Below are 12,026 nucleotides of genomic sequence, written 5' to 3' on the forward strand. Positions count from 1 at the left end.
AGCATCCCTTGAGTGGGGACAATTACATGACTGAATTCTGGTCCATGAAATGTGGGTTTAAGTGTTGTTCACCACTTCTTAACCTGGCCCATTAAAAACTTCCCACAAAATTTCTCATTCCTCTTTTCATGTCAATCCTAGCAAGGGACCTAAGGGTTGGCAGTTACAACAGAAGCAGCCTGAGTACTTGAATGACTCTGTGGAGCAGAGACATTGTACTTCCTTCTTCATGGTAACCCACACTAAACAATGATGTGAACAACAAATGAACTTCTATAGTGTTAAAGCACTGATATTTGGGGGTTGTTTCAGTAGGTGGACTAACCTAGCTACGTGAACTAACTTTTTGTGCTTTACTTTCCTCATCTGCAAATGGTGACAATAATTTTCCCTCTGCCATAGGGTTGTTTTAAGTATTAAGGTTCTGACATCTAGGAGAGTTTTTCTATCTGTAAGTGTTTGATGGTACCATATAAAATGACCAATGGCATCATATGTGGACTTGCAGACATGTGTACTCACTGGTTTCCCTCTACTGCTTCTCAAACATTAATATATGTTCAAATATAATGCTAGGCTATTTGTTTTTTAATTGATTCTCAACTTAAATTTTTTTGTACAATGTAGTTCAGAGCATAAAGGTTTATAATTATATTTTCCCATATTGTCTTTATTACTCTCATCCTTACTGCATTCATTTAATAGACAAATACTGAACATTTACGGTAAGCTAGGCACTGTGTTGAGTATTAGAGATATAACTGTGAGCAAAAACAGACACGGTATATGCCTCTATGGAGTTTAGTTTACCTGGAGGGCTGAAGGATTTATGATGTAATACCCAAATAATTACAAATTTATAGAATTTCAAATAAAAAATGTTATATAGGAAACATGATTTAAAGAGAATACAGCAAGGAGACCTGGTCTTTGGAAGGAGTAGAGAAGGGCTTCCCTGGGAATAGTTCTGGAGCTGGATTTTAAAGACTGAATAAGGGTAAACTAGAGGAAGGGGGAAGAAGTGGGAAGAGAATTCCAAGAGAGAAAACAGCATGTGCTTATTCTCTGAGGGAGAGTGCATCCAAAGATCTGAGAGAGGCTGTATATGTCTGGACCATAAGAAGAGAGGGTAGAAGACAGTGAAGGCAGATAAGGCTGGAGAGGAGTGGCCAGATGGTCAGGCCACCTAAGACCTTATTTTCACTTCAATAATTTTGATATTTATTTTAAAGTTTTTTTTTTTTAAAGATTTTACTTATTTATTTGACAAATAAATAAGAGAGAGCGGGAAACACAAGCAGCAGGGGGAGAGGGAGAAGCAGGCTCCCTGCTGAGCAGGGAACCCGATGTGGGGCTCGATCCCAGGCCCCTGGGATCATGACCTGAGCCAAAGGCAGATGCTTAATGACTGGGCCATGCAGGCACCCTAATTCTAAGGTTTTTAAACAAGATCAAGTGACATGATTAGAAATGCATTTCGAAAACATCATTCTTTAGCACATGGGAGAATGGATTGGAGACAGGCAAGGATTGAAACAATACTTCTAGGTTTCAGAAATGAGATAATGATGGTGGACATTGAGAGAAGTTGTTAGATTACAGAGACACTTAGCTTGGAAAATCATCAGACTGGAGATGCAGTGAATGCAGAAAGTGGAGGTGAAGAAGAGGTCTAGAATACCTTCCTAACTCTGGTTTCAACAACTGCACAAATATAAGTACCATTAACTAGACCAGGAACAATGGAAGTGGACCACACTGGAGGAGAGAATGGGTTGAATTTGGCCTGAGAGGAGTGTGCAGTGAGCGAACTTCACACCATCTCTATTCGTTCTTCACATGATTGTTCTATTTCATCTATTAATTTCTCATTTGACAAATCATTATTAAGCACCAACTATGAGATTAAAAAATGATGATGTAGACATAGACTTTCAAGAACTTTACTGCCTATACGGTTCTATATTGAGAGCTATGATAGAAAAAAATAAATTTTATCAAGATACAGAAGAATGCACCTCACCCAGAATTTACTTTTAAACCTAGAAATAATATAACCAATCTCCCTGGTTCTATACTTGTCCACCTCCAACCCATTCTCCCAAGTGCATACAGAATGATGTTTTTGAAATGCACATATAAGGTTGGAAATCTTGGGATGTTTTCTGAAGGAAATGCCTCTGATGAAACCTGAAAGAAAGAAGTCTAAGGGAAAGAGTGCTCCAGACAAAGGGAAGACTCTGTACAACAGGAGTCAAAAGGGCGCTGTGAGTTAAGGTTAAAGCAGTTCATTGTGGATGAAGCACTCAACAGAGAATGGAAGTAGAAGCTAGTCAGCCAGCTTCAGACTCTGGGCTTTATCCTGAGCACAAAGAATTTTTTAAGACTTCTTTTCCACTTTGGTCAGTATTTATTGAACTCCTAATTTTTCTTTTTCCTCTACATTCATGTACACACACACACACACACACATCTATTAGTCACTTTTATTCCTAGACAAACACAATATCAAACATTCTGCAAAACCAAGAAGTCACATGGGATTTTGGATTGCATTTAGAAAACTAGCTAAACATATTATAAACCCTAGAGCTCATTAACCAGCTACTTCTGATTACTTTAAACCCATTAGTGTCACCTTAGGGAAACATCTATCTTTAGGGATTTTTTTTTTTTTTCTGATTACACCAATCACTTCCAAATGGAGAGCCAGCACTCCTCAAGTCTTACTTCTACACATATTCATGCGGCATGACAATTCTCAAAGCGAAAAAAATTCCCACTGCCCATGATGTTCAAGACCCTTGTTTAATTCTTCACCACCCAACTGTATAATGGCCGGAGGCCAGATTCTTAGGTTTCCTTCCTTCCAGCTATCCCTTTGCTTTATCCTTCTTGGTTCTCCTGTCTTGAAAGCTCATCTTTCACTGATCACTCTCCTATTTCAAACAATAATGCCAGGTTTTCTCATACCCTATGTCTATACACAGAAAACTACTTGTAGTTCTTCAGATACTCCCTCCTGTTTCATGCCCGTGGTGGCAGTGGTGAAGGGAGTGAGGGTAGAGAGGGGCAGAGGTAGACGGAAACAGAGAATCTCAAGCCGGCTCTATGCCCAGGGTGAAGACCAAGGCAGGACTTGATCTCATGACCTTGAGATCACAACCTGGGTCAAAATCAAGAATGGGACTCCTAATAAATTGAGCCACCCAGGCGCCCCATACCCATATACTTTTACACATAAATTATTCTCTCTTGATATCTGTTCCCCTCACTACCTTCCTGGACAAATGTTATCTTTAAGACCCATCTCAAGCATTTTTGAGTGTGTTCACTTCTTATTTTTTAGAACCTCTCCCCAAATCTGCAGTATGGAACACTCTTTCTTTTAAGTAACACCCATCATATTGTATACAATTATTTAAAATGGTCTTTCTGTCTTTAGGCTGGGGTAAAGACTGTTTATCATTTATCTTTATATCCTCTGTATCCAGACAGTACCTGGCAAGAAGTAGACATCAAATCAGAGACTGTAAATGAATTAATTATTCAGTGAACCAATGCCCAAACATAACAAAAAAGGGCCTCGTAAATTTGTGATGGAGATGGCTGAGTACTTTTGTGATCTCACAGGCTATCATTCCTCATTTATTAAATATTTTAAAATACTTATAAAGATATGAATCTTGGTTCGATTTTCTAGAAATCCTGATGGGTGCCTAGATGCTTCTGACTTGAGAATTCTGCTAAGAAATATGTTCTAAAGCAAGAAAGAACATCAGGAAATGTAACCAGCATGAAGATGAGTAGTAGAAAATCTTCCTCTTCTATTTACATATATCTCTTTGAAGCAAAGCAAAACCCTATGCACATACCCTATATTTCTTTTATTTTCTAACTACCTACTTATCCATCTGATAAGTAATCCATCTGAAAATTGTGAGATGTTCCTGTACTGTGCTAGGTGTTCTCTTGGGCAGGTGAGAGGCAAAGAGAAAATTCTGCATGTAAACCAGACTCTACTTCAGAAAAATTTAAAACATCCAATCACTTGTCCAGGAAATTTTACGATAAACAACACAGTCTTGATCTTGGAGTTAACGTGAAACATTTCCATTTCTTATTTCCTGCAGAGGATCTAACTAGGATTTTGGGGCCAGGCTATGAGTTTCATGTCTTTTTCAATGACTTTTTTTAATATTCCCATAATGTGGCTGGGTTGGCATCAATCTGACTTTTGGGGATCAAAAGTTTTGCTATTTTAGAGGCTTACAAAGTTGTTTCCCTTGCATTATATATTATATTTTGATGCAGAACATCTACTCCTTGATTTTTCTTTTCTCCTTCACCTTCTAGAAGTCCAAAGACATTAACTGATTTTCTGTTGCCAAAACATGCCCCAACCATATATTCCCTGCAACTTGATGACTGCCCTTTGTTGTTGTTGTTGTTGTTTTCCCTCAAAGTTAGCAACCTATTTTTTTCAAAAAATCTGTTACCCTCTTCCTCCCCTTGGGGAAGTCCTTTTTACTCAGGCTGTCTCTATGGCTGGAGTGGGGAGAGCCAGGAATTCTGGAAGTCTGGCTGAGAGCAAGGCTGGGCCAAACTTACTTATTTGTCTTTTGAGAGGCTGTTTTTGCCTAGTTGTTTACAGTTTTTGGCATGCTTTTCTCTCCTACCACTGACCCCCCATCGCAATTTCTTGTCATTGCAGAAGTTTCAGAGTCAATTCTCTATCACTTTTGCAATACCCCAAAGGCTCAATTACTCAGCCAACCTTTCCCCCTGCAGGTCAAAAGTGAAAAATCACTGTTCAGAGACTGTCTGATGGAAGAGCCAGCAAGTGGGCTACTCAAGAATGTGGCTTTTCCTGGGGGAACCTGGTGAGTTGCTGAAGAAAAGGAAAAAGAGAAGTGAACAGATATTGATTAAAACAAACCAATGACACCTCTTTTCAATAGGGTCAAGGGTAGACCAACTTCCCTGTCTGCTGGTTAGATGATGATGAGCCTGAAGGGACTCTGAGCATGGGGACTGGCAGAGCCACAAAATAGAAGGAGCCTGGGTCTCTAAATCACTGTGGAGAAGGTCATTTACCCAACAAATATATGAACACATGTTCTACTGTGTCAGGCCACTGAGATATGGAGATTGTTTGTTAGAATAGTTAGCTTACCCAAATACAAAAGGGATATGAACACTCACAGGACTTTCAGGGAAGAAGGGCACTAAGCTGTTCCTTCCACATGCCAAGGACTCAAAGGCGTGCAGGAGAAGGTCTACCACAGCTGCATGTCCTTAGTAAGACAAAGGCTTTCACACGAAACACTCACTGGTGGATCCTTTGCTGGCTGAAAGGGGCAGTGTAGCAGTCATTCTCCTCCAGGTCTGGCAGTGTCTCCTTGTCCAGCCTCATGGGCTTCTTAGGTAACCATCTCCGAAACCTGCTTATTTGTTTATCGATCCTGTGGTACACGAAAGGCAAGACCAAAGGGTACAGCATGTCAGCATTGCCCCCAAAAAATAAGAAGGAAGCCTCCACAGAGCAATAATTATAACACCAGACACCCCAGACACTCCCATTGTACATGAGTACATGACACCCCATTTCACAGACAGAAAGAAGAGAGTCTCAACTCCAGTGTTTTTTCAGTCTCATCACAGGACCTCAAAATTATTGTCTATGAAATAGTAACCAAGTGTTATATGTTCACCAACATGCCAATAAATGACCAAGCCTGGAAGGCTCTGGAAAGGAACTGGACAGCCCCTTAAGCAAAGCAGCAGAGACTTTAACTGCTTACATTCTGCAGGTTCTAGAAATTCATTCTGTATTTGGAAAATTTCCCCATCTTCTCTTGGTTAGGGAAGTGCTCTGACTGTAGTTAACTTTCAGCAGGGCAGCTGACAGCACATCCCAATGGGTTGCCTGTGTGCACAGAGCATGATGTCATGATTTGCTTCCTGCCTCTCACACCTTCCCTGAGCTGCCTCTCTTCAGACATCAGGCAGTTCAGCTTTCATTCTTTTAAGCTGACTCCATGGCTCTCAAGGTACAGGGGCACGATGACGCATGTGTCACTCTGGCCAGGGTGCACAAGGATGCAAAGTCACAGAAAACAACAGTGTTGTGAAGGTGGTTTACAAGACAGTTTTCCCCTGGCCCCCTCTTGATTTCCTCTGGCTTCTGCTTATGAAAACATCTGACTTCCAAGTGACCAGATTGTCAGTTATTCACAGAAAACCACCAGAAGGAACAAAATGCACAGCATACTTAAAAACAACTGTGCTATATCAGGTATCTATATCCACTAAAGCAAGTGTCTTCCAAGAGCACATATCAAATAGCATCTCAGTAAGGCAGAATGAACAGGTACCATACTCATTTTACATATCACAGAAGAAATCCATGGTGGTTAGGTATCCAGCTCAAATTACCCAGCCAGTGAATAAAGCCAGGAATGGAATGCAGGTTTGGGGCTCTTGATGTTAGTGATCACCACATCAAAACAGTTGATACTAGAACTACTAGAACTTCTGTAGTTCTTAAGAACTACAGAAGAGATGGAGTCTTCTAATGAAGAAAATATCTAAATGCCTTCTAAGTCTATTAATTACACATGGAATTTGGGTGGATTTTTTTCCAATTCAAAAAATATTTACAAGGCAATTTATCATTTTCAATGAAATTTCCAGGTTAAGGAATTGCTTTTTCTATAACCAATCAGCTCCAAGATGAACAATAATAGGAAACTCTTTTACCACTTCTTTTATTCTCTGCAGGGTTCCAGTCTCACTATAACCCCCTTCTGCCCAGTGGTGGCTGGACTTTCTTCAGAACCCCTGAAAGTTCAAAGTGGAAAGATTCTCACAACTTTTCTAGGCCCTTCCTCTCAAAGACAACTCATAGCTACCACATATATACGCGCAGAAATCAAGATTCTACTAAAGGTCATGTGCCCAGAAAAGAAGAGCAAATTGGAAGAGCCCAAAGTGGGATGAGAGGAAACAGTTCCCATCTCCTCCATCCTTCCTTCTCCTGGTCCTCCCTCCCTCCCCACTCTTTAAAAAAAAACTTGAAGTACAGTGACATAATGTGCATCAGAGACACAGTAGAACACAGTGACTGAGAACATGGGGTTGCAGTAATTGAATTTAAATACTGGTTCTGGGGGCGCCTGGGTGGCTCAGTGGGCTAAGCCTCTGTCTTCGGCTCAGGTCGTGATCCCAGCGGCCTGGGACCAAGCCCCACCATCAGGCTCTCTGCTCAGCCGGGAGCCTGCTTCCCGCACCCCCACCCCCATGTCTGCCTCTCTGCCTACTTGTGCCTCTCTCCCTCTGTCAAATAAATAAATAAAATCTTAAAAAAAAATAAATCCTGGTTCTGTAAATATTAGCAGTGTGACCTTGGGTAAGTTATTTAACTTTGTTGTGCCTTAATTTCCTTTTTTAAAAAAGTGGGCATGATAATACTCAATTCATAGGGTTATGGTGATTAATCAGTATATACATAAAATCTCCAGAAATACAGTGTACACTGAGTACCTGCTAATATTACTATCTTCCCCCCCAAATAAGAATTGAACAACCAGCTTGCCTCTTGACATTTCTTTTCTTTCTTTCTTATTTTTTTTTTTTCAATTCAAAGTTAATTGTGTTTCACTGGCATCTACAACTTGTCTAAGTTCAATGATTTAGTCCTTAAATTGACTCATAAACTATACTTCCTAGGCTAAGCTGGTGGTCTTCCCCGTAACTCCTGGCTTTATTTCATCTGATTGCCTTTAAACTCATTCAAGAAAAAGGACATTGGCCCAGAGCTTTTCATAATAGAGCTTTTACTCCCACACATCTCCAGTCTGCAGCACTAATCGGATTACACTTTGCAAGGTTCACATTCTTACAGAATCTGGGCTCTGCGTGCCACGACTATGAATTAAATCTAGCTGGGTACAGTGCTCAGTGTGGATAAAAACAAATAAAGCTGTGAAAAAGCAGGCATCAATACTCTATGGGAATGAAATGGCAGCTTTCGGCAACAGCTTATAGCACCACAATTTAAATGAAATGTGGAGATGGTGAAAAGAGAGTGGAACAGGGTAATGAAAATGATTCATTGAAAAATGAGGAGGGGCCAGAAGTGGAGGGAAGAGAAGGGATGCTCCTAAAAGAAGCTGGGGTGTGGAAATGGGGTGCTTAAACCCTGGATCTGTTGCTTATCAGCTGTGTGATCTTCCAGGAATCACTCACCTGTTTAAACCTTATTTTAAAATGTACTAATCATCATCATCAACCATCTTACTGATGTTGTTAGGAAGCCTACACATGGTGTGCACGCAATGCTTTGCAGAAACTGCCAGGTAAACGGTGTCATTAGCAACTTCTTAAGGACAAGGGAGGCTAATATAAAAGTGATGGAAAGCAGAGGACCTGGGCTTTTAAAACACTATGGTGGAAAAAAAGATATTCAAAAAATATCTTAAAAACAAAACCCCTGAGACACTGGCTGAGGGTTGGGGTAGGTGAATAGGCCTTCAGTGGGGTAACCTGAGGAGAAGCAGGAGGACAAATCATGGACTGTACAGGTTCTACCACATAATGCTGGTCCGTGCTGTGTGCTCTTCAAAATGACAGAAACAAATACTCAAATGTGGATAGCAGCTTGTACCCTCTTCTGTTTGGCAGAACAACTCCTGAAAGATGTGTGTATCCTAATCACTCGAACCTGTGAATATGTCATGCAACACAGCAAAGGGACTTTGCAGATGTAAGCAAGTTTATAGACCTTTAGAGAGGGAGAGCATCCTGGATTACTCAGGTGGGCCCAACTTCATCATATGAGCCATTTCAAAGGAGAGAACTTTTCTTAGCATAATACCCTCTAGCTAAGTGAAGTCAGTCAAAGACAAATACATGATTTCATTCATGTGTGGAACTTAAAAAACAAAACAGGTGAACATAGGGAAAGGGAGGGGAAAAATAAAACAAGATAAAATCAGAGACGGGGACAAACTATAAGAGACTCTAAACTCTAGGAAATAAACAGGAGGTGGGGGGGGGATGGGGACTGGGTGATGGGCATTAAGGAGGGCACTTGATATAATGAGCGCTGCATGTTGTAAGTCACTGATGAATGACTAAATTCTACCCCTGAAACTAATAATACCCTATATGTTAATTAAATGGATTTTAAATAGAAAAATAAATAAAAGGAGAGAACTTTCTCTATCTAGACATAGCAAAGAGGAGGCAGAAGGGGACATCAGAGAGATTCAAAGTGTGAGAAGGACTCAACTGGGCATTGCTGGCTTTCAAAAGCCAGCAGCCAGGGAGTGCAAGCAGCCTCTAGAAGTTGAAAATTACCTTTGTCTAAGAGTCCTAAAGAATCTGCACAGAACTGAATTGTGCCAGCAACCTGAACAAGCCTAAAGATTATACTCCCTCATGGCCTCAAGAAGAGCCTTAGCCAACCAACACCTTGACATTAGCCTTGAGAGACCCTGAGCAGAGAAATCAGTTAAGCCTCCTCCCCTAGACTACTGACCTGCAAAATTATAAGACGATAAATTTGTGTTGTTTTACGCACCTAAATTTGCAGGAATCTGTTACAACAGTAATAGGAAATTAATACACCTCTGAAAACAGTCTTGATCTGATCTTCTCCTTGAGACCTGGCCATGGCTGGTCAGGCTCCCTATGCTGAGGCTGACACTCCACATGCTACTCCACCTGCCAGTTCCCAGCTCTGAGAACAAGGATCTGTTTCTCTGTGGCTGGATGACTATTGGCCACTCTTCAACAAACACTCTCATACCAAACTTGCTTCTTAGGATTCACTGAGGATCCTCTTCAACAGTGCAAGATAAAAACACATAGTGCAAGAACCACCAGACTGGAAAGCATGAGACCCACGTTGGGTTTCTGATTCTGCTGTTTTTTAGATATTACATGTTGCTGGTGATTTGGGCAATAGTATCTTGGCTATATCCTAAACAAACTTAAGTTAATGGAGAGCTTTCCTTTTCACAATATAATGGATAACCTTTCATACAGATGAAGGACTCTGAAGTTAAAGTAGGTTCACAATTTGTTGTACATCTCTCTAGTGATAAGTCCTATGCTGAGTAAGTGACTAAACCTCTTTGAGTGAATGCACCCATTTCATGAGTCAGTGGTGAGGACTTACACAAGATAACAAATATCAGGTGTCTGCTCATTGCCTTATATGTACAAAATGCTCAGTTCAGTGGTGGTGTCTAGGATGAAGAAGATGATGAGGATGATAAACTATTATGTAGAGTTATCAATGGGAATTCAAGTACTAAGATTCTCACTTCTATATTGAAGTCTGTGCCCCCATCTCCATCTAATAAACTTCCCTAAAGAGGCAATCCTGAAATTCTCTTAGTTACAGAGTTGAGGAACCAACTAACTAGAAAGTATCCAATTTGTCTCTTAAATATAGGAATTGGGCATACTTAATAAAGTCTTCACTGACTGGGAAAAGCAAAGAGAAAATGTTGGCTTATTGATTTAGTATTGATTTTGGTTGGACACATTGTCACTGTTCTATTTCTGCCATTTATTGAGCCTTATAGAGGCTCATTTATTGAGTATTATAGACTATATAGGAAAATCAGTAAGGAGACAATTGATCAGTCATGCACTTGGGCATTTCTAGCCTTAACTTGTCAAGCTAGTATCTGGACTAAAAGATGGATATTTTTATAGAAAGTATTACAGTAAGTTCAGCCACCACCACCCCACCACCCCACCCCTGCCAAGTTCTGGTTCATGACAGGTCAGATCCGGCGTGGCTGTAAAGAGTTGGCAGCCCAGCACAGGCAGATGGGCACAGACTGCCCATTCTGGTGTGCTGCACCTTCCCAAGCTGTGCCTTGGAAATGTGCTGTGGGAAGGTTCTGCTTGAACCTCTTTGATTTTTGGTTCCCTCAGCTGCAAAGGGAAGACTATCCTATTCACCTTAGGAGTGGTGATAATTAAAGGCCACATGCCAAAGGGCTTCACTCCCTGCATACTAAGCCATCAATAGGCCTTTATAAATTACCTGCTGTGTGCAGAGCCCCAACCTGGATGCTGTGGGTATACCCTGAAGAAGACAAGGCCTTTCCCTTGAGCCACCAGGACCCAGGAGGGAGTTTGTACTGACAACTTAATTAGGCTAAATGAAATGAAATAGGCTACTCCAGAGACACCTGCTTTTCCCCAGACCAGAATATTAGAATAGCATCACATTTCTAACAGATTACATTTTCAGGGATGATATACCTAGAGGGAACATACAGATAAACTTTTCTTTCTTTCTTTCTTTCTTTCTTTCTTTCTTTCTTTCTTTCTTTCTTTTTCTTCTCCTTCTCCTTCTCCTTCTTCTTCTTCTTCTTTTTTTAAGGTGGAGGCACCACACAGAGCCCTACATTGTAATAAATGAAGCCCTCCTGGACTGATAACAGTTAGACAGCAGGAGCCTTGAATTTCTTTTTCCTCTTCTGAGAGCCAAGTCTCCTATATTTATAGCCTCTTCTTGGATAGGAGTTAGGATTCTTTTAGGTCACAAGGCTACTAACTGGGGCACAACCTAAATATCTCATAGCAGATTCCAAAGGCTTTGGAACATTTACATATATTAATTTTTTAATACTAGGATAGAAAATATAAGTCATTTTGTCATTTATCTGTATATGCAACTGATAAGATTACAACTGCACTGAATGTATCATGTAGCAGGGGCAGCAGACATTTTGCCCAATGACTGCAAAGGATAACATCAGGCAGGTGCATATGGGGGAGTGGACGGAAAAGGAATGAGAAGTAATGAGACATTAGCTACAAACCACTGACCATAATCCAATTTGTTCCTTTGTAATCACATCTTCTACTGACTCTATTTGCAGTATTTGGCAGAGGCAAAAATGGGGGTGGGGGGCGAAAGACGGATGATAAATTCTCTTTCTTTATTGAATAGACAATTTATAAGGCCTATAAATCTTCCCAAAGAGTCAAAGGAG

At 40.6% G+C, this 12,026-nt stretch overlaps 1 protein-coding gene across 3 annotated transcripts in view; it reads right to left on the minus strand.

Annotated features, from left to right (window-relative positions):
• The window catches only part of ANO4 (anoctamin 4), a 457,427-nt gene that overhangs the window by 145,079 nt on the left and 300,322 nt on the right, over positions 1-12,026 (minus strand). For all 3 annotated transcript variants that reach the window (XM_045084796.1, XM_004742962.3, XM_004742961.2), the window contains one exon: positions 5,334-5,465. In XM_045084796.1, coding sequence (XP_044940731.1) covers positions 5,334-5,465 — 132 coding nt within the window. The remainder of the gene's footprint in view (positions 1-5,333; positions 5,466-12,026) is intronic.

This window comes from Mustela putorius, unplaced genomic scaffold (genome assembly GCF_011764305.1).
Source record: "Mustela putorius furo isolate JIRA1106 unplaced genomic scaffold, ASM1176430v1.1 tig00000788_pilon_pilon_pilon, whole genome shotgun sequence".
Lineage (NCBI taxonomy): Eukaryota > Metazoa > Chordata > Mammalia > Carnivora > Mustelidae > Mustela > Mustela putorius.